The sequence below is a fragment of the Canis lupus genome, chromosome 4 (genome assembly GCF_003254725.2).
Source record: "Canis lupus dingo isolate Sandy chromosome 4, ASM325472v2, whole genome shotgun sequence".
Taxonomy (NCBI): Eukaryota; Metazoa; Chordata; class Mammalia; order Carnivora; family Canidae; genus Canis; species Canis lupus.
The window spans coordinates 58,699,100-58,723,175 of record NC_064246.1 but is presented as its reverse complement, the minus strand read 5'-3'; the positions used below and the strand labels follow the sequence as shown (position 1 = coordinate 58,723,175).

At 36.8% G+C, this 24,076-nt stretch overlaps 1 protein-coding gene across 10 annotated transcripts; it reads right to left on the bottom strand.

The window, feature by feature from the left end:
• Positions 1-3,986: 3,986 nt before the first annotated feature.
• LOC112651858 (zinc finger protein 300) lies at positions 3,987-22,433 on the bottom strand. 10 transcript variants are annotated; one of them, XM_025435173.3, is made up of 7 exons: positions 22,169-22,433; positions 21,687-21,811; positions 20,906-21,073; positions 20,010-20,107; positions 18,602-18,728; positions 18,144-18,239; positions 3,987-6,063 (listed from the first exon to the last, which is right to left on the bottom strand). In XM_025435173.3, exons 4-7 carry the CDS (start codon positions 20,097-20,099, stop codon positions 4,514-4,516), a joined length of 1,863 nt encoding a protein of 620 aa, XP_025290958.1. In that variant the 5' UTR covers positions 20,100-20,107; positions 20,906-21,073; positions 21,687-21,811; positions 22,169-22,433; the 3' UTR covers positions 3,987-4,513. The 10 variants fall into 10 exon arrangements, with proteins under 10 accessions (XP_025290958.1, XP_035571414.1, XP_025290961.1 ...); XM_035715521.2 differs by having other exon boundaries at positions 20,906-21,033; XM_025435176.3 differs by having other exon boundaries at positions 21,709-21,811.
• Positions 22,434-24,076: the final 1,643 nt, after the last annotated feature.

Below are 24,076 nucleotides of genomic sequence, written 5' to 3'. Positions count from 1 at the left end.
CTTTAGGAACATGGATAGGATCAAAGAGACATGATGAAAAAAGATATTCCAAGCAGATGGAAACCAAAAGTGATCAAAGGTAGCTTTACTTGTATCAGACAAAATACAGTTTTAAGTTAAAAACTATAACAGAAACAAAAAAGATCATTATGTATTGATAATGGGGTTAAGTCTTAAAGAGAATATAACAATTATAAATATTTATACACCTAACACCAGAGCACTTAAATATATTATGCAAATACTAACAAGTCCGAAGTATAATCATAACAGAAGACTTTGGTTTTCTGACCCCATTTTCAACAATGGATTGATAAAGCAAACAGAAAATCAATAAGGAAACATTAAACTATACTTTAGATCCACTGAATTTAGCAAATATATACAAAACATTGCATCCAACACCAGCAAAATACACACTCGGCTTACAGGCACACAGAACATTCTCCAGAATAGATCATATGACACAAACAAGTCTTAACAAATTTAAGAAGACTGAAATCGTACCAAGTATGTTTTCTGACCACAATAGTATGAAACTAGAAAATAATTAAGAAAACTGGAAACTCACAAATATGTGGAAATTAAATAACATACCTGAACAACCAATATATTTAAAAAGTATCTTGAAACAAATGAAAATAGAAACACAACTTACCAAAACCTATTGGATGTAGCAAAAGCAGTTCTAAGCAGGTAGTTTATAGCGATAAATGCTTACATTAAGAAATGATATCAAATAAACAACCAACTTTACACCTCAGAGATAGAAAAAGAAGAAAAAATTAAGCCAAAAGTTAGCAGAAGGAAGGAATAATGAAGATCAGAGCAGAAAGAAATGAAATAGAGACCACAGATACAACAGAAAAGATGAATGAAACTAAAAGCTGTTTTTTTTTTTTTTAAAGATAAGCAAAATTAACACACCATCATTCAGACTAAAAAAGGAGAGAAGACTCAAGTAAAATTAGAAACAAAATAGGTGTGCAGCCTGGGTGGCTCAGCACTGCCTTCAGCCCAGGGCAAGATCCTGGAGACCCAGGATCGAGTCCCACGTTGGGCTCCCTGCATGGAGCCTGCTTCTCCCTCTGCCTGTGTCTATGCCTCTCTTTCTCTCTCTCTGTGTGTCCCATCAATAAAATCTTAAAAAAAAACCAAAATAGGAGACATTAAAATTGATACCACAGAAATACAACAGATCATAATATCACTTAGAACAATTATGCCAACAAACTGAATAACTGAGAAATAAATTCCTAGAAACATACAACATGAGACTGAATCATTCATAAAAAATCTTAACAGACCAATAACAAGAGACTGAATCAGTAATCAAAAACATCTCAAGAAAAGCTCAGGACCAGACAGTTTAACTGGTGAATTCTACCAAATATTTAAGGAATTAACAATAATCTTACTTAAACTCTTCCAAAAAAAAAAAAAAAAGGGAAGAAGGCAACACTCCCAAATTCTTTTTACAAGGCCAGCATTACTTTTTTTTTTTTTTTTTTTTTTTTTTTAAGATTTTCTTTATTTGAGAGAGAGCATAAGGGAGATCACAAGCAAGGGCAAGGGATAGAGGGAGAAGCAGGGATCCCTGCTGAGCAGGGAGCTCAATGCAGGACTTGATCCCAGGCCCCTGGGATCATGAACTGACCCAAAGGCAGACACTTAACTGAGCCACATAGGTGCCCCAAGGCAAGCATTATTTTGACACCAAAGCCAGATAAGGGCACTACAAAAAAAGAAAGTCCAATATTTCTGATGAATATATATGCAAAATTCTCAACAAAATATGGGCACACAGAATTCAACAGTACATTTACAGGGTTATACACCATGATCAACTGGGATTTATACCTGGGATGCAAAGATGTTACAACATATGCAAATTAATAGAAGTGATTCACCACATTAACAGAATAAAGGATAAAAAATCATCTCAACATATGCAGAAAAATTATTTGACAAAAATTCAACATCTTTTCATGATAAAAACTCAAGAAATTAGTCACAGAAAGAACATACCTCCACATAATGAAGGCAAGATATGACATGCTCACAGCTAATGTCATAATCAGTGATGAAGAGTTTACTCTAAGATCAGGAACAATACAAGGGTGCCCATTCTTGCCACTTCTATTCAACATAGTACTGGAAATACGAGACGTGTATTTCTAGACATGATGTATTTTTCATGCCATTGTAACTGATATCTTTACATTTTCACTTTACATCCATTGCATAAACTTTATTTTTAAAAATGTTATGTACAGAAACATTGCTATTTATTTCTAATAATTAACCTATACATTTTCATCTTCTATGCATATCATTTGATCAACAAATAATGTTTTATTGCTTTCCAATCATACTAATTTTTTTCTTACCTGATTTCTCTGACTAGATCTTTCAATCCAATGTTGAATAAAACCGGTGAGAATGGACATTGTCTTTTTTTCTAGATTTTAGGTGGAAATTTTTCTATACACCAGTATTAAATTTTGCTATATTATATAGTACATATTATGTCATGATCAGAAGGGGAAAATGCAAAATGGGAGGCCCATAAGAATATAAGAACTCTCAAGTCTTTATTTTCTTTACATAATTTCCTGTTAGTATATTATCATTTACTTTTCACAACATTTCTGTATGTTCCTGAGACCCTGATTTTCCTATGCTTCCATAAGGGTCAGGTGGAGCCAACTTTCATCAAGACCTCTCAAAGCAGATCACTCAATGGTACATGCCTGAAGGTTTTATTTCCCAGGTCCAAATGGCCAATTATATCCAGTATCAATCACTGTTCACAACGACACAAAGAATTTTCTCATACACATTTGCACATCTTTTTGAGGTATGCCATGTCCTCTCCAGAGATTACCACACAGAGTCTTATTTCTCAGAGTAAACAAGGCCCTGCAGAGGAAGGGTCAGCTAACCAAGACATAAAAAGGATTCAAGCAGGAACTTTACTACAGAAATCATATTTAGCCACACAGGTCACTACATCCCTCCTACATATGATTTTTCCCCATTGAGATGTTTTCCTAAAGATTCTTATGGGAGAAGAGCTGGGCCCACAATGAAGAATACAGAAACATTTTAGAGACAGCAGGTAGGACTTTTATGTCCTGATTCATACCTGTCTGTGTAAGTTATCCCAGTCACGTCTTTGGCACCCCTATGGGTTATTCTCTGAGGGCTACTCAATTATAATAACTGGTGCTTTTGGGAAACGGTAACACACGATATGTGGTGGTATCACACAGGGTCTTTAGGTGTATAAATCATAACTTGTGTTTTCAAAATGTAATAAAAATTGAGGTCTCCATAACAGTATGAGTTAGGCCACCAGAAACAAGGGCAGTGTAATTGACAAGAAAAGACAGGAAAGGAAACTGGGAATCAGAAACACAGCGTCTGGAATGCAAATCAAGCTTAAAGGAATACAATTGGGTATTAGCAACCTCCTGCAAAAGAACAGGGAGGGAAAAAAGGGGATAAATATGAGCTAAATACATATTTTCTGCCAGAATTTTATATACAGATGAGGGAACAGATACTGTGGATGGAAAAGGGTTTCCCTGAAGTCACACAACCTGTGAGTAATGGAATAAGCATTAAAATCCTTGACCAGGGATCCCTGGGTGGCGCAGTGGTTTAGTGCCTGCCTTTGGCCCAGGGCGCGATCCTGGAACCCGGGATCGAATCCCACGTCAGGCTCCCGGTGTATGGAGCCTGCTTCTCCCTCTGCCTATGTCCCTGCCTCTCTCTCTCTCTCTCTCTCTCTCTCTCTGTGACTATCATAAATAAATAAAAATTTAAAAAAAAAAATCCCTGACCAGCTATGTCCTTCCATCATACCAAGCTCCTAGAGGGGAACAGTAAAAGAGAGAAAAAGCAAGAAGTGTCAATTCCAAGATCCTGGGTCCATCCACTGACACAGACCAACTTACACTCTTGAAATGAAACACACAAGCAAACAAAAAGACTACATTTATTGAACCTTATCAATCCAGCTTTCCATCTATCTAAAAGAATAATTTCATAGGTACCTTTAGGAGAAACAAATCCTTCCCCCAAGCACAGTTACTAGGTTGTAGCATCTTTTGACTCAAGCTTTCTTCATGTCCTCTATGGGAAATTACTACACAGTCATAATTATGCAAAGCTAATGTTAATAATATTACTGCATGTCCAATTCCTATTATGTAACATAATCATAAATATCTAATTTCAAAATAAGCTATATTTGTAACTTGTTATATTTATCATTCAGTTCAAATCTCAAAAGTCTTACATCCATCCCATAATGAAAATGCCCATTCTTTATATAACTGAGATGTCTGTATTATCTCTGATAAAAAAATTAAACACATTAGGAACTTTATTTTGCTTGTGAAATTTTATCAGTAAAGATGCCATCAAACTAATGAAATCCATGAGCTTTGTATTATTTATTAAGGCTTGTGCAGATACCTTAGACTTTTCTGGGCTTAGCCCATTCTTATGATTTTACCACTGTATGAATTCTCTGATGTACAGTGAGTTGTGACTTCTGAATGAATGCTTTCCCACATACAGTACACCGATAGGGTTTCTCCCCAGTATGAATTCTCCGATGTACAACAAGGTCTGACTTCTGGGAAAAGGCCTTTCCACATTCAGCACATACATATGGTTTCTCTCCTGTATGAATGCGCTGATGCCCTGGGAGGTGGGACTTCTGAGAGAAGGCTTTTCCACATTCACTACATACATAAGGTTTTTCTCCTGTGTGAATTCTCTGATGTCCAATGAGGTGTGACTGCTGACAGAAGGCCTTTCCACATTCACTGCATTTATAAGGTTTCTCTCCAGTATGCGTTCTCTGATGTATGATGAGCTGTGACTTCCGGGAGAAGGTCTTCCCACATTCAGTACATTCATAAGGTTTCTCCCCAGTATGAATTATCTGATGTATAATGAGTTCGGACTTTCTGCTGAAGGCTTCCTCACACTGAGCACATTTGTAAGGTTTCTCCCCAGTGTGAATTCTTTTATGTATAATGAGGTGGGACTTCTCACAGAAGGCTTTCCCACATTCAGTACATTCATATGGCTTCTCTCCAGTATGAGCTCTGTGATGTATAACCAGCTGTGACTTCTGGGAGAAGGCCTTCCCACATTGATTACATTCATAAGGTTTCTCTCCAGTGTGAATTCTCTGATGTATAATGAGGGGTGACTTCTGGGAGAAGGCTTTCCCACAGTCACTACATTCATATGGTTTTTCTCCAGAGTGAACTCTCTGATGTATAATGAGGGATGATTTCTGAGAGAAAGCTTTTCCACATTCAGAACATTCATAAGGTTTCTCCCCAGTATGAGTTCTCTGATGTACAATGAGATGTGACTTCTCACTGAAGGCTTTCCCACATGCACCACAATCATATGGTTTCTCTCCAGTATGAATTCGTTGATGTATTAGGAGTTGTGACTTTTTTAGAAAAGATTTTCCACATTCAATGCATACACAGGTCTTCTCTCCAGTTTCATCATTCACATATTGAATAAGAGATTGTTTATTGCTGATAATTTTTCCACATTGACTACCTTCACAGTGTTTCACCCCATTCTGATTTTTTTCATGTTTAGAATAGGAAGAAATAAGTGTACTCCCACATCCAAAATTCTCATCAGTGTTTTTTCTTGCATAACCCCTAGTACAATGAAATAACTTTATATTAGGTTCCAAGCTCTTTTCAAATGAGTTACATTTACACTTACACAGTCTTTGTTTTGAAGCATCTAGGTCTGTGTAGTCATGAAATAGTTTTCCTAATGCCCTAAATGAATAGCCAGACTCTTCAACAACTGTTTTATTTTTGATGGCCATGACTTGCCTGAGAAGTCTGTTTTGATTTTCCTGATCTCTCTCCACCTGGTCATCATCCTGCCAGACCTTAAAAATGGAGTACAATGAACGATCTCTTGTTACACTTTCCAATATCTCCTTATGGAAGGAAACACCTCCAAGCATATCCAGTTGAGGATTTTCGAGTCTATTCTCCCTCTCTGAAAGAATAAAAAATAAATAAGATCACACAGATAAAAAGACCTAGTAGAGGGCAAAAGAGGTAAAACCAAATGGATGATACATGATGGTCCAACAGACAGAGAATTGGGAGGGCAAAAGGCCATTTGAAACATGTATACTTATCACATGAGTAATTAAAGATGGACATTACTTCTGATAGTGGTGGCATGAAGTAGTTGAATTTTCCTCCCCCAAAAAACAAAACAAAAAAAGATTAAAAACCAAAACAAAACAGGGACACCTGGGTGGCCCAGCGGTTGAGCATCCGCCTTTGGCTTAAGGTGTGATCCTGGGGTCCAGGATCAAGTCCCACATCGGGATCCTTTTGGGGAGCCTGCTTCTCCCTCTGCCTATCTCATGAATAAATAAATAAAATCTTTTTTTAAAAAAAATCACACAACTAATTTAGGGCACTGAAAAACTACCAATGAGAGGTAATAAGCTGAAAAGTGCTTACTCACCAAACATTTCTACTTGATTAGGTAAGAATGGGGAGCTTGTGGCATTCTTTCCTAGGGTTTTCTCATCTCCCATCCTGTAACCTAATCCACAGGTTACAGCTTAATGCTATTTAGTAGAGCAGCTAGAAACTTAACAGGAATTTGAAAACAAAAAAGTCATTGAAAGGTTGAAATAATAAACTCTTCCTATACCCCCACCTGACCACTAAAATATTTGTGCAAAGATATTCTATAGAGTCCAGCAGTGATTGGAAGTTTAGAAAGTCTTGCAAATTTTTTATACCTTTAAAGTGTTCTGACATATGTGCAACTCAGGCAGCAAAGAGTGAAAGCCACAACTGCCTTTTGATGTCTAATACCACCTCTGTCCAAATCATTAGCTCACCTCTACTTTATCCAGGTGAAGAGGAGTCTCTTAGAGAGCCAGACTTCAACACACAAATAAAAACTAAACAGAGGCATCAGCAATGACACTCTGTGGGAGAGACAGATGTCACAGTTTAAGCCCAAGAAAGTTAGATGCCTCTAAGACAAAACAAAAACCCTCAGAAGGACCAGAAAAATCCAGACTACAGTAGATCATCATCTACAATGTAGAGTTTTCAACCAAAAATTACCAGACATATAGAGAAACAGAAAACTGTGGCCTAAACTAAGGAATAAAATCAGTCAATATAAGGTGATTCTACATAGGTACAAATGCTGTATTTTGTAAACAAAGATCCCAAAGAAGGTATTATAAACATATTAAAGAACTTGAAGGAAAACACTGTTAGAGAATAAGTGAATGAATATGTAATTTTAAAAGAGAAAAAAGTATACAAAGGAACTAATTTGACTTTTTTTGTACCATGATTGTAGTGGAAGTTAATTTACTTACTCTATGCCTAATCTTTACTTTGGGTAAGTTAAAACATAAAAGAACCAAATGAAAATTCTAAGACTGAAATTAAAATTTCACCAGATGGGCTTACTAGATTTGAGAAAGCAGAAAGCAAAATCAGAATAAGTAAACTTAAATAAATCACTAAAAATTAAGTAACCCAAAGAACAAAAAGAGATTATAAAAAAATAAACCTTCAGATATATGTGGTGTAATATTAGGCATTCTATCCAGTATGTGTATAGTCGGGAGTGTTTCAAAGGCAGAGAAAAAAGTCAAGAAAAAAATTAGAGGGCCGCCGGGTGGCTCAGCGGTTTAGCACAGCCTTCAGCCCAGGGCCTGATACTGGAGATCCAGGATCGAGTCCCAAGTCGGGCTCCCTGCGTGGAGCCTCCTTCTCCCTCTGCCTGTGTCTCTGCCCCTCTCTCTCTCTGTGTCTCTCATAAATAAATAAAATTTTAAAAAATTAGAAACATGCCTTTAAAATCACCCAGTTGGTGACAAACATTAATTTACATATCTAAGAAGCTCCATAAACTACAGGCAGGATACCTAGGTAACTAGTCACATCAAAATCAAATTGCTGGGGCAGCCCGGGTGGCTCAATGGTTTAGCGCCTGCCTTCAGCCCAGGGCCTGATCCTGGAGACCCAGGTTCGTGTCCCAGTCAGGCTCCCTGCATGGAGCCTGCTTCTCCCTCTGCCTATGTCTCTGCTTCTCTCTCTGTCTCTGTGTCTTTCATGAATAAATAATTAAAAGCTTTAAAAACAAAACAAAACAAAATCAAATTGCCAAAAAATGATGACAAAGAAAAATCTTGAAAGTAGTAAGAAAAAAAATGACACATCATGCTTAGGAGAGTAATAGTACTGCAAGTTGAGTTTCAACACACTAAAAAAAACTGAAGCCAGGAAACACTGGAGTGACACATTCAAAATACTAAAAGAAAGCAACTTGTCAACCAAGAATTCTATATCAAGTGAAACTTTCCTTTAAACCTGGCAAAATAAAGGCATTTGCAGATGAACAAAAATATCTGCTAGCAGAACTGATTTACAAAATATACTAAAGAAAATCTCTCTGACAACATAATACCAGATGATAAGTTAAATCCATAGGACACTAGGATTTTTTTAAGTGTGTAGGTAAATATAAAGAATTTAGATGTCTGTTTTTTCCTTTTCTTTTGTTTAAAAAACTTTTTTTAAAAAAATAACAACATTGTCAAACCTATGACAAACTTAAGTGTAACATACATGATTAAAAGAACAAAGCAGGGACACCTGGGTGGCTCAGTAGCTGAATGTCTGCCTTTGGCTCTGGTCATGATCCCAGGGTACTGGGATCAAGTCTTGAATCAGGCTCCCTGCAGTGAGCTTGCTACTCCCTCTGCCTATGTCTCTACCTCTCTCTGTGTGTCTCTCATAAATAAACAAAATCTTAAAAAAACAAAAAACAAAAAGCAACACCAAAGCAGCACAGGATGGTCAGGGAGAGTAGAAAATGGAACTGTGCTACTGCAAAGTTTCTATGTTTTGCCAGAAAAATAAAGAGGTATTAACATGCAGTAGGTTATAAGTAGTTAAATATCACATTGTAATCCCCACAGCTATATCACACGCATAGAACTATGAAGAAAAATTCAACCAGGCAATTAAGATGGTATGCCAAAAAATGTTCTTTGAACATAAAAGACAGGAAAAGAAAAAGGACCTAAAGAGAGATTAAAGAAATAGAAAACAAATAGCAAAATGGCAAATATAAATCAAAACAAATCAACAATTACATTAACTGGGAATGGAATAATATTCTAATCAGAAACCATCAGACTGGATTAAACGGTAAGAATCAACTGTACATTATAAGAATTTTATTTTATTTTATTTTTTATTTTTTTGAGTTAAAGGACAGAGGTTTATTAAGATACAAAGAAAGCTCTCAGGAGTGAGAGGGGTCCCAACCAGGTTGCCCAAGAAATTCATTTTAAATACAAAGACAGGCTAAAAGTAAAAGAATGGGAGGGAAAACATCATGCAAACTATAAGCAGAAGAGAGGTAAAGTAACTATATTAATATTAGACAATATAGACTTCAAGACAACAAATATTATTAGAAACAAAGAAGTATATTTCAAAATTGTGAGATTTGCAAAAAGATAGAACAATTATAAATGTATCTCTACCTACCACAAATGCCCACAACACACAAACCACAACAAAAATAAAAGGAAAAACAAATTAGTAATTATGTCCAGAGATTTCAACATCCCTCTCACAAAGATTTCTAAAACAAGTAGACAAAAAAATCATTAAGTATCAATAAACCTGACCTAACATCTGTAGATATCCCATCCAATAACAGAACACACATTCATTTCAAGAATACATGAATCAGACATCAGAATAGACTATATATTGGGCTTCAAAACAAGCTGCAATTTTATGAGGATAGAAATTATACAGAGTATATTCTCCAACCATAATTAAATTAGAAATAAATAATGAAAGGGATCTTGAAAATTCCAGCAAACATTTGGAAAACAATATACATATAAATAACCTGTATGTTAAACAGTCTAGTAAGAAATAGAAAATAATTTGAAGTGACTGAAAATGAAAACAATCTATCACATTTTCTGAAACAAAGTTAAAAAAGGAGTACTTAAGAAGGCAAGTTGTATGCAGGTAGTCCTCATCTTGAATGATTCCAATATGCATGAATTTCAGTTAGCACAGTTTAGTTACATTACACCAGTCTGGCAATATTACAGTTAACATTTTAATTACCACAGTATACTATTTATGACTAATAGCATAAAGTACAAACTTCACTGCTAGCACTTCCATCCAAAATCCCTGTGTAAATAACAGATATGCTTCATGATCTGTACCTAATCATTTCACTTATTTCAAAGTCTATTGATTTTTAACTGCACATCTGTTATCCAATATATATACAGAATGCAAAATGTATAGGTGTGTTTCCTCCTTGTCTCCCACACACGTGGTATTTTACAAATATGAATAATTAAAAAGGGAAAGTGGCCTACAAAGCTGAAAATGCAGCAAAGAAACAACACTAACAACACTGGATGTGTTTAGAAAATAACTGATCATAGAAATGGTAGCACTGCCACTATTCATGAGATTTTAGGTATGTAGCCAGAACTTAGTGAAGGCAAAACTTGCCGACATAAATTCTTGGGTTATGATGAAAAGAATAAATATATTACACAGAAAATGAACCTGGCGAAAATCTTTACATTATCTTGGACATATATCACAACACTGAAAACACAAAGGGTAAAATGGTGGTAGTTAATCCAATCTAGAAAAGAGTTTGATAATTTGGTAAGGCATAGAAAACAAGCTCACTTCCTATCATAAGTTATATAATGATAAGAAGGTAGACACTGCTCAAACTACTCTATATAAGATTGTTGAAAAAACATTTTCAATGCTGTCAGTGTTTTAAATTGCAAGGTAGGAACTATTTATTTTACTGTATTTTCATTTCTCTATACAGTTATGACAAATAGACTGTTTTGAATGTTTTCACAAAAAGTTTAAATGTCACAAAACAATTGTAGTTTTTTCCATTGATTATGAAGATTACTTTGCAAAGTTTTGACTTCTATGGTAATTTTTATGGTCCCTCACTACCATACAAGGTGAGAATTACCTGTATTTAAATGCTCATATTAGAAAACAATATGAGTCTCAATTAATAATCTAAGTTTCCACCTTAAAAAGCTGGAAAAAGAACAAATTAAACCCAAAATAAGTAGAAGACAGGAAAAATAAAGACCAGAGTGGAAGTCAATGAAACAGAAAATGGACAAATAGAAAAAATATCAATGAAATAAACTGATTTGAAAAAACTAATAAAATTAACATGTTTTAGCTAGCAATGAGGGAAAAAAAAGAAAGCAGGCATAAAGTAGCAACATCAGCAAAGAAAGACAGAACATCTCTAGACTAAATCCTACAGACATAAGAAAAAAATAAAGAATTATGAAAGATTTTATACCAATGAATTTGACAATTTGAATAAAATAAAAAAATTCTTTTAAAGAACATGAATTACCAGAACTGGCTCAAGAAAAAAAGGTAACTTGAATAGATTCACATCAAGGAAAGAAACTTAGTAAATTAAAATCTTCCCACAAAAAAATGTTCAGACCTAGACTGGTAATTTCCATTACTGTAATAAACCATAACCATGAGTGCGATACCTTCTCTAGGTCTGTGAGCTTCTCTACTAAATCATCAAACCTAAGAGTGGTCTTCCAGACCCCCAGTACATGTAGCAAACCAAATCCAGCAATATATGAAAAGAATTATACACCATCACCAAGTGGAACTTGTCCCAGAATGTAATGTTGGTTTACTATCCAATAACAGGTTAATTGAGCAGCATATAAACAGACCATCTCAGTAAATGCAGAAATTGCATTTGTCAAAATCTAACACATTTTCAGGATAAAAACATCAACAAAATTGGAATAAAAAAGAAATTCTTCAACCTGACAAAAGGCATGACAACTTACAGCTAATATACTTAACAGTGAAAGACTGGTTTTTCCCCCCTAAGATCAGGAATAAGACAAGGAGGTCCATTCACCATCCTATTCAATATTGCACTGGAGGTTCTAGCCAGGGTACTTAGGCAAGATGATGAAATAAAAGGAATCCAATGTGTGAATGAATGTCTCAATTTGTAGATGACAAGACCATTTATACAGAAAATCCTAGGAAATCAACAAAGAACAATTAGAACTAATAAATGAATTTATTATTAAGTCTGCAGAGTAATAGACCAATATACAAAAATCAATTCTATTTCCATTTACCTACAATGGACAATCCAAAAATTAAATTAATGAAACAACTGTATATACAATAGCATCAGACAGAATAAAATACTAAGTAATAAATTCAACAATTATAGAATTTATACTTTGAGAACTATTGTCGAAAACATTAATCTAAATGAAAGAGGAAAATTACATGTTCTGCAGATTGGAAGATTTAATATTGTTAAGACAACAGTACTCCTCAAATTGATCTATAAATTCAACTAATCTTTGTCAGAATCTAAAGATAGTTATTTGTAGAAATGGATACACTTATTCCAAAATTCATATGAACCCTCAAGAGCCAAGGTTTCCAGTCTTGGAAAAGAAAAACAATGTTAGAAGAATGGCATTTCCCAATTTCAAAACTTACTACAAGCAACAATAGTCCAGAGATTGGCATAAAGACAGATCTATAGGCAGACAGAATAGTATAGTCAGAAATAAACCCTTTCATTTAAGGCTAATTGATCTTTGGCTAAGGCTCCAAGATCATTCAATAGGAAAAGAATAATCACTTCAATAAATAGTGCTGGAACAAATTCATTCTATGATGCTATCATTACCCTGATTCCAAAACCAGATAAAGATACCACACAGAAAAAGAGAACTACAGGCCAATATCTCTGATGAACATAGATGTGAAAATCCTCAACAAAATATCAGCAAACAAATCCAATAATACATTTTAAAAAATCATTCACCATGATCAAGTGGGATTTATTCCTGGCTTGCAAGGGTGGTTCAATATTCCCAAAAGAATCAACTGATATGTCACATCAATAAGAAAAAGGATAAAGCCAAGTGATCATTTCAATAGATACAGAAAAAGCATTTGACAAGGTATAACATATATTCGTGATAAATGTTTCCTCAACAAAGTAGATTTAGAGGGAACGTGCCTCAACATAAAGACCATATATGAAAAACCTACAGCTAACATCATACTCAATGTGGAAAAACTGAGAGCTTTTCCTCTAAGGTCAGGAATAAAGGATGTCCATTTTTATTCAACATGGTACTGGAAGTCCTAGCCACAGCAATAAAAGGCATCCAAATTAGTAAGGAAGAAGTAAAACCTTCAGTATTTGTAGATGACATGATGCTATATACAGAAAATCTTAAAGACTCCACCAAAAAGCTTCTGGAAATGATAAATGGATTCAGTAAACTCATAGGATACACTGTCAATGTACAGAAATTCATTGCATTCCTATATATTAAGTAATAAAGGCACTAATAGAAAAATTAAGAAAACAATCTCATTTACAGCTGTACCAAAAATCATAAAATACCTAGGAATAAACTTAACCAAAGAGATGAAAGATTTGTATTCTGAAAACTATAAAACATTGATAAAAGAAATTAAGATAACACAAACAGAAAGACATTCCATGCTCAATGATTGTAAGAACAAATATTGTTAAAATTTCTATACTACCCAAAGCAATCCACACATTTAAGGCAATCCCTATCAAAATACCAACGTATTATTCACAAAACTAGAAGAAAAAAATCCTAAAATTTGTATGGAACTTCAAAAGATCCAGAATAGCCAAAGCAATCATGAAAAAGAAAAACAAAACTGGGGGCATCACAATTCCAGACTTCACATTATATTACAAAACTGCAGTAATCAAAACAGTATGGTACTGGTACAAAAATAGACACATGGATCAAAAGAACGGATAGATAACCCAGATAATAAACCCACAATTCTGTGATCAATTAATCTGCAACAAAGAAGACATGCATATGCAATGGAAAGACAGTCTCTTCAACAAGTAGTGTTGAGAAAATTGGACAGCTACATGCAAAAGAATGAAAACGGACCACTTTCTTACACCTTACACAAAAATAAACCCAAATGCACTAAGGACCTAATTGTGAGATCTGAAACCATAAAAATCCTAGAAGAGTACAGACAATAATTTCTCTGACATCTGCCGTAACAACATCTTTTTAGATACGTCTCCTGAGGCAAAGGAAACAAAAAGGAAAAATAAATTATTAGGACTGCATCAAAATAAAAAGCTTCTGCACAGCAAAGAAAATAACCAGTAAAACTAAAAGACAACCTACAGAATGGGAGAAGATATTTTCAAATGATATATCTGATAAAGGGCTAGTATCCAAAAATATATAAAGAACTTATACAACTCAATACCCAAAATCCAAATAATCCAATTAAAAATGGGCAGTAGATATGAACAGCCATATCTCCAAAGACAACATCCAGATGGCCAACAGACAGGAAAACATGCTCAACATCATTCATCATCAGGGAAATGCAAATCAAAACCACAATGAGTTATCATACCTGTCAGAATGTCTAAACTCAAAAGCTCAAGAAACAAGAGTTGGTGAGGATGTGGAGGCAAAGGAACACTTGTGCACTGCTGTTGTGAATGCAAACCAGTGCAGCCAGTATGCAAGACAGTATGGAGGTTCCTCAAAAAATTAAAAACAGGGCAGCCCTGGTGGCACAGTGGTTTAGTGCCACCTGCAGTCTGGGGCATGGTCCTGGAGACCCGGGATCAAGTCCCACATCGGGCTCCCTGCATGGAGCCTGCTTCTCCCTCTGCCTGTGTCTCTGTCTCTCTGTCTCTCTCTCTCTCCCTCTCCATGTGTGTCTCACATTAATAAATAGATAAAATCTAAAAAAAATTAAAAAAAAAAATTAAAAACAGAACTACCCTATGATTGGTAATCACATTACTGGGTATTTACCCAAATACAAAATTCCTAATTCAAAGGGATATATGCATCCCTATGTTTATTGCAGCACTATTTTACAATAGTTAATTTATGGAAAGAGGCTAAGTGTCCATCAACAGATGAATGGATAAAAAAGATGTGGTATATTGTGTATATCAATGGAATATTATTCAGCCATAAGAAAGAATGAAATCTTGCCATTTGCAACGTATATGGATCTCGAGAGTATAATACTAAATGAAATAAGCCAGAGAAATATCATTTGATTTTACTCCCATGTAGAATTTAAGAAACAAACAAATGAACAAAAAAACCTAAACAAAAAAAGAAACCAAAAAAGAGACTCAACTATAGAGAACAAACAGAGGTCGAGCAGAGGGAAGGTGGGTGAGGGGATGAGTGAAATAAGTGAAGGGGATTAAGAGTACATTTATCTTGATGAGCGCTAAATAATATATGGAATTGCTGAATTGCTAGGTTGTACACCCGAAACTAATACAACACTGTATTTAACTACACTAGTATTTAAAAAATATATAAATAGGGGGATCCCTGGGTGGCTCAACGGTTTGGTGCCTGCCTTTGGCCCAGGGCGCGATCCTGGAGTCCCGGGATCGAGTCCCACGTCAGGCTCCCAGCATGGAGCCTGCTTCTCCCTCTGCCTGTGTCTCTGCCTCTCTCTCTCTCTCTCTCTCTCTCTGTGTCTATCATAAATTAATAAATAAACAAACAAATAAATAAATCTTTTAAAAAATAAAAATAAAAAATAAAAAAATACAAATAAATAAAAACACATCATAATAAAAATCAAAATAAATAAAATAAATAAATAAATGGTGCTGGAACACATGGATTGCCACATGCAAAAGAATGAAGTTGGACCCCTACTTCACACCACATGCAAAAATTAACTCAAAATGGATCAAAGACCTAGATGTAAGAGCACTAACAGTATAAAACTTTTAGAAAAAACTTGGGGTAAATCTTCACGACCTTGGATTCGGCAATAGATTCTTGGACATGACACCAACAGCACAAACAACAAAAGAAAAATAGAGAAACTGGACTTCATCAAAATTAAAAAATCTTGTGCTTGAAAGGATACTATCAAGAGGGTGGAGAGACAACCCACAAGATGGAAGTATTTGCAAATCATATGTCTGGTTAAGAGACTTAAGTCAAATGAGAACTTTAGAAGCTTCCAGGTTGGTGAACACATGGAGGTGCTGGGAGAGTGGTACACCAGGAGAGCGTATGTAGTAAGTTCTGCAGCCTTTCCCCATACCCTGCCCTATGTATCCCCCCATCTGGATGTTTCTGGGTTACATCCTTTCATGCTAAACTGGCAATCTACATAAAGCAAAGAAGAGCTCTAAGAGTCCTCCAGATTTCTCTTCCCCTGTATCAGTGACAAAGTGGACTGCAGATGGTGTTAACTTCACTCAATTTGGATTCCTGAGGCATATAGAGCATGCCCCCTGCTGAACTGTGTTGGAAACGTAGCATGTAAAGGAAACAAACACTGTTGTGTTAAAGCACTGGCACTTAGAGATTAATTTGTAATACAGTAATATCTAGCCTGTCCTAATTAATAATAAAATTAATACCAGAAGAAAATAACAAAAAAGAACTCTATAAAATACACTTTATCCATACAAAGAAACTTTACATAAAAGCTCCATATAAGTTCTATATAAGAATTTTATCTCTATAAGGAATTCTTACAACTCAGTAATAAAAAGACAATTCCAAATAGACAAAGGATCTCAACAGACTATTTTCCAAAGAAGATGCAGAATGGCCAATAAGCAGATGAAAATATATTTAATATAATTAGTCATTACAGACCATTTTACTTAAACACAAAGTTCCTATATGACCCAGCAATTCCATGCCTAGGTATATACCAAAGAAAAAGTTAAGCGTATGTCTACACAAAAACTCATACATGAATGCTTATAATAGCATTATTCATGTTACCAAAAGGTGGAAACAAGCCAAATATCCATTAACTAATAATTGTATAACCAAATGTAGTATATCCATACAACGGAGTATTATTCAGCCAAAAAGAAATGAAGTACTGATATATGCTATAATGTTGACAACCCTCAAAAATGGTGTGGTAACTGAAAGAAGCCAGTCACAAAACGCCACATGTTATATGATTTCATTTTTTTTAATATGATTTCATTTAAATAAAATACCAAGAGTAGGCAAATCAACAGAGAGTGAAAGCAGACAGTAGTAGTTGCTTAGGTCTGGGAGATGGGGAGCAGGAGTGTGATAGCTCAGGAATGTGACATAATTTCTTTTGCAAGTGATAAAAATACTTTAAAATTGACTGTGGCAATCGTTATACATATCTGTGAATACACTATAAACCACTGAGTAAAAAAAAAAAGAGTTGTTAACTTTGAATGAGTGAATTGTAAGGCATGTAAGTTATATCTTAAAGTCATTTAAATAAAACAATAACAAAATTTCAGAGTATAGCTACAAGTATGGACTTTTAACTGTCTGTATTCACACTCTGTATCCATGTTTATATTCCATTACTCCCCAATAAATATTTTTTATTGAAGTTAAGCCTAGCAAATTCCTGCAGAAAAGCCATGATTCCTAACTCCAAGAATTTGTACACATCCATTGCTAGAGCTTACCTTCACCCTCCTCCTGCCTAACCCACCCTTCAAATATACTTGAGAGTAGCTGGTTCATGCTTGGAAAAAATGCCTTCTTAAGTTATGCCACATCTCTTTAGACTATAATTTTCAGTGAACTCCTAAAACATGAACTATACTAGTTACACAATTTTATACAGCCATGAACTTTGATGTCTTGTCTTTCCATGTATAATCTATGGTCCTGAAAAGCATCTGACTTCTATTGCCTTTGAATTTCTTCTAGAAAGGCACTAAAGATATGATTGTTGAGTGAATCGGTGAGAAATTTTTCTTCTCTTCATGATTCGCTATTAATTAACAAGTTGTTGAATACTTACATGTTCAGCAGAGGAGCAAGAAAGAATAGGAGCTGCCAATCTGAGTGGAAGCATAAGTCTCAGCCACCAGCCAATTAAAAACAAAACCAAGGGAACTGAGATTTCACTTCCATTGACTCCCACCTGCCAGATTTTTACCTGGATAGATCCAATTTGGTATGTCTCTCTTTATGATCCATGGCTCTTCTCCTTGTTCCAACTTTGAGATGACATCTGGTTTGGAAACTGGATGTCCTATTACAGGGAAATCAGAGAGGAATTGGGTTGACTATACTGAAGAAAACAGAAAGGGTGATAGGCACCTGGATTGTTCAGCTGGTCAAGTATCCAACTCTTAATCTCAGTTCAGGTCTTGATCTCAGAGTTGTGAGTCAAGATCTACCAAAAAAAAAAAAAAAGGCTGCTATTTAAAAAGCCCCACAGTGAAGCTGTCCAGCTGGCTCAGCAGAATATTGACCTTCTGCTGGAGAGAGAAAAGAATACAAATTTAGTCATTACCTATGTCAGGAACCCATCCACCTTGTCAACTTGATCCAGTGAGAAGAGAGAGGCATGGGATTAGAAGATGTTGAGATATCTGGGGAAGCCATCCTTACCCAATGAGACCAGGTGGCTGAAGTTCTCCAGCATCACATCTCTGTATAGGGTCCTCTGAGCAGGATCCAGTTGCTGCCACTCCTCCTTGGTGAAAGCTACAGCCACATCCTCAAATGACAGTGGACCCTATAACAGCATGCTCCGTTTCAATCTGAAGTGATCATTCTCATTTTTACCATAGCATGCCAAACCATATGCCCAGTTCTATATCATGCCTATTTAGAAAAATGATGTAAAATTCTGTATTTAGCAAAAAGAGTCAAACACATCAGAGGAACAGAAGAGCAAAAGAGACTTAATCACAAATGGGAATTCAATAAAGGTAGCATTTTGAATAAATGAGTTATTCGGCAAATGATATTGGGAAAACTGGATAGTCAATCAGTTAAATAATGAAGTTGAAACTTCACATTTTATAAACAATAGAATCAATAATTTTCAGATGGAGAAAAAAAATCTAAGCATCACAAATTATTAATACTGGTTATCCTAGGAGGAAGAAAATGCTAGGGTCCCTTTCACTTTATAATTTTCATTTTTTGTATTTTTTAAAATGTTTTTACCAAGTAGGGATAATTCAGTCCAGGACAAAAAATAGTAAAATGATTTTATAAATTAAAAAAAAAAAGGGACCAAAAACTGGCATTCAGTTGGGGAGCATCCTCACAAAACCTGAGACCATAGCAAGGCTATGGAGAATCAGAGACCCCTGTGCTCCAAGTGTTTGCCAGTGAATTTTAGGTAAAGAACTGCCTATTTGGAAGAAATAATTACTTCGGAGACAAATAGATACTCATCATTCCATTTTATCTAGGTTTTATCTCTGGATAAAATGTACCTTAGTTCCTCAAAGAATAATGTTTATGGAGTTCAGCTTTAACATTATGACAACTGTCCTCTAAAAAAAATATTTAAAGACACAATCACAAAAAAAATCTACTGACACATTGATGCAGAAGTATAGGTCAGGACATCATCTAAAGAAGACCCTCCCAAAATAAATTTCTTTTGTCCTAAAGGCAAGAAATACTTTCATTGAAAATTGAGCTGATTTCTATGTGGAGAATGCCAAATCATGTATATGATGTCCTCTATCTCTCCACTGTGGCTGCTAGAAAAGATGGAACAAATCTGCACTTTATTTTGTTCAAATTTGCACTTTATTACATACTTATATAAAAAAAAACATAATGTAAATATAATGTATATTATATCTATATAAGACTTATATATACATACATGAACTAAATAGTTATTTTATGTGGCTTAAAAGCACATAATCTACATATTATACAGCAACTCGTTCCAAGTCTTAGTTCTACGTTTTCCCTAATTCTAATTTTTAGCTTTCTGCACTTTTCCATTTGATTATATGGAAACTAACTACAAAATAAGCAAGCAACTCACATGAGACTTGGTCATTTTCTGTTTTTCTTCCAAAAGAGCAGAGGTGCAAGGAATCAGGACTGAAAGACAGACTATATCTCCAGGAGCCATTTACCAGTCTAGAAACAACCACCAATAGAAGTCAGATGGGAAACAGGCCATGCTGTAGAAGGGTCTGTAAGCACCATGTGAAAAAAAAAAGTTCTCTTGTGATCATATGATCACAGAGAACTTGTAGAAGGTATATTTTTAATTGGTTGAATGCAGATATTTCTGTTGATATACAAACACCTTATTGTTCCCCTTTGAACTAGCAATTCTCTTTGTAATTCTATCTGTAAGACTCTAAATAAGACAATAGTTATGTATACATATATATGTAAGAGTTAACTGAAGACAGAGCAGTTCCCTGATAATAACCAAGTAGAAAACCAAGGAATGCACCCATATTCCCTAGTCACAAGCAGCTGGCAAAATCCTAAGAACTCTTTTATATTTTCCCCTAACCCAGCAAATTCTCTTGCCAAATCAAAATTCACAGATTAAAACTGTTGATTTTGGGACACCTGGGTGGCTCAGTGGTTGAGCCTTTGGCTCAGGTGGTGATCCCAGGGTTCTGGGATCCAGTCCTACATTCAGGCTCCTCAGAAGGAGCCTACTTCTCCCTCTATGTCTCTGCCCTTCTCTCTGTGTCTCTTATGAATAAATTTTTAAAATCTTAAATAAATAGATAGATAAATAATAAATAAATAAATAAATAAATAAATAAATAAATAAATAAATAAACTTGATTTTAGCATGTTTTTTGTTTAAGTTTGTATTGCTGATATTCAGTAGTGCGGTTGCCTACGTAAGAAAATAGTGTCAGGTTAGAACCTTTGAAACAGGAATATACTACAATTCAGAAAGATACTTACCTGGTAAATTCTTCTCAGTCCCAGGATGGGTCACACAGAGAAGACTGAACTCATTCACAAGAAGTGAGTATTCCCATGAAAGGTAGATAGTTTCCTATAGGGTTATCCCAGGCTTGTTCAAAATCAACCTGGAAGGAAAACCATCAGTGCTCCTCTCTGGACATCAAACTGTGGAATGAGTAAAAAGCAAGTGTTTTAATAAATGTTTGCTGAACAGAATATAGAACAATTTCAATAGACAGAAGGATGCAGGGCTGAAATCGCACCTCATATATGAAAAAGAAAAAAACTGGCACTCAAATTCTCCTATTTAACATAATTACCCAGAACATCAACATCAGACAAGGCCACTCTGTGACCATGACGTAACAAGACAGAAACAAGACCTCTCCAAAATCATGTCTGAACACAGACCCAAAGCACCAGCAGGGTCCAACCCCGTCTCCGAGTTAACAGGAGCTACTGCTACCTCCTTACCTATTACAGCTTCAGCTTCGGGGCAGTCTTTCCTCTCTCTAGATTCATGGACGTTCCCCAACACCGAATTCCTCCACTTCCTCACAACATCCAAGTCAGAGCAAGGCCCACCCCCTTAGGCACTCCCCAAAATCACCTAACACAAGTAGAAATCCTAGAAGAAGTTCTAAGACCCTCTTACGGAGAAGCCCCCACTTTCCTCACGGTGCGCGCGTTCCCAACTAGATGCTAGAGCCATAAACTCAACTAATTCAACCACAGGGTGTTCTGGGGGTCTTCGGCTAGAGAATTAACAACGGTAGACCTTTAGATATGTTTGCTCTCACGTTCGAAGGACGTTTTCTTCCTTGAGGACGCGAGGGATCCAGGGCGATGGGAGGTTTGAGAAAACATCTGAGGTGGGGCTTCACCTTGGGGGCGGCCTCGGACCTGCAGAAATTGTAAAGTGAGGCCTTTCCCACCAAACTAGAGCTGACCTTCATCAGCCCGGGGGCTGCTTTAATGACCGCTACAAATCAACGTATTACCCAGGCGCAGAAATCCCAAATCCCAAAGAGCACCTGCACTGAATCCCGACCACAGGTCCACAGAACACGGGCCGCACGGAACCCCTGACACACAGATCATACAGCTCTCCCTATTACTGCCCCCTATACGTACCCAACACTCATCCCACAGACATCCCATCAGAACGCATAGGCCTCCCATTACTGACTCCCGCAGACCCCCGCCCCAGTATTAACCCCAGACTTCCTCATGACCCAACCCATAAATCCCCCTTCTGACCCCCAGGCTCGATTATCAGGCCCCGAAACGTCAGTCCCGGCCTAACCCTCGTCATCTGTCACAGATTAACGTGGATTGATGAACTCTCCCGCTTCCTGTCTGGAAGAGCCCAGCGCGGGGCTCCCGAGCATGCGCCGTGCCGTACAGAGCGGTTTCGCCCCCTCGGCATCCTCGGCGGCTTTGTTCAGGAGGCAAGATGGCGGCTCCCAGGCGCGGGGGCTCGTGGTGGGAGCCGCCATCTTGGGGGACCCGCCGGGTCCGTGCAGGTGGAGGAATTCGGTGTGAGGTCTGCGTTTGGACGGTGCCACCGCGGCAGCGAGGGGAGGGGGGCAAGAACTGAAAGGACGATGCTACAAACCAGTGAGGTGCGAAGTTTTGCAGAGAGCTCTTACAGGAGGACTGGGGGCGAAGTTGCAGTAGTACAGTCCTTTACTGGGGAAAAAGGAATGTGGAATAGTGCAATCCTTTTGTAGGGGATTCTACTTAAAAGTGCTGATGATGGAACAGCCCAGAATTCCACCGAGGGACCAAAGTGGAGGCCGAGTTCGGGGGCGGTGCAGGGGAACGGAGAGGTGTCGTGAACTTCTAATTATGCTAAAAACAAGGAGAAGGAATCCGCCAAAGGGAAGGGACGACCACAGTAATGTGTTGCAGGGACCGACTGATGAAAAAAGGAAAACGGAGACAGGGAAAAGAGACCGAGGCACAAAATAAAGGAGAACCTGGGCAACAGAGAATAGAGGCTAAGGGACAAAAGGGGGTGGGTGGGGGGAGACTGAGGAAGGCCCCCGGAAATCCTCGTCTGGACCGCGAAGGTCTGGGTGTGAGGAGATGGGTGGGAAAGGTTGAGGCAAAGTGCGAAACCTATAGGGTGACTCAGAAAGTAAGGCGGTGAGCAGCATCGCTTTGTAAACTCAGCTGGATGATGAGGCATAGATTTTGTGCCTTCCCCAGTCGCCGTTGCTGTTTTCTCCCCTGGCTCCGGAGGGTTTACCCATCCTTGCATCCCTCCGGAGAGATGCGTTTCAAGTGTGTAATTTATATCACGGCAGTCATAATCATTAACAGTCTTTGGTTCTGTGGATTAACGGTTCTGCTCTGCGCGGACATAGTGCTAGTTCAACTTTTAATATTGTACATATGGTGACCCTGTGTTCTGAGAGTTCAGAAATGAAGATGAAAACTATAATACCAACGACAGCATGACCCATACATACATCAGCAAAATAAGGGCAGATGTAAAAGACACAGCGACACCTGGATTAGGGAGGTAAATACAACAGAGCAAATTGCACAATATGCAAAAAAGAATTCGGGGTCGGGAGTGGTGTTGAAGGGGATGTGTAAGTACATATGGAGGCGGAAACAAATCTAGGATGACAGGCAAGTACTTCAATAAATAAAAGGGGTTTTGTCTCCCCAAAACACGTAGATACTGAGTTGAAAATAATGATCTCCCAGGTATATTAGAGGGACAGCATAAACATGCATTATTGCATATAGTTCTATTTACTGATATATAAAACTGATTAAAGTTGCAATTCCAAACTCAAATGTTGTAACTAAAATCTCCTGTGGACAAAAAGAAATTTTGATAACTGCTGACTTGGCCCCTTACAGTGTAAGGACAATCTTGCTTTCAGCAGTATGTAAGATGATACAGCAAACCTGACAAGAAAAAAAAAAAAAAAAAATTCCGGGATCCAGTCCCATCGGGCTCCCTGCGAAGAGCCTGCTTCTTCTCTCTCTTGCCTATGTCTCTGCCTCTCTCTCTCTCAACCTTTCATGAAAAAATAAATCTTTTTTTAAAAAAAGGAAATTACAATTAACATCCTAAATGTACAACAAACATACTTTGAATCATTACCAGAGTACTTTTAACAGCACACAAAACTCTGATCCTTTATA

What these genes read in the sequence shown, in the direction of transcription:
- LOC112651858 (XM_025435173.3), bottom strand. Translation starts at nt 20,099, where the DNA reads ATGGCTCCTGGAGATATAGTCTGTCTTTCAGTCCTGATTCCTTGCACC. An exon ending in AGAAAATGACCAAGTCTCAT is followed by an intron (nt 18,729 to 20,009) that starts GTGAGTTGCTTG and finishes ATGCTGTTATAG; the next exon opens with GGTCCACTGTCATTTGAGGA. An exon ending in ACCAAATTGGATCTATCCAG is followed by an intron (nt 6,064 to 18,143) that starts GTAAAAATCTGG and finishes TTATTCTTTCAG; the next exon opens with AGAGGGAGAATAGACTCGAA.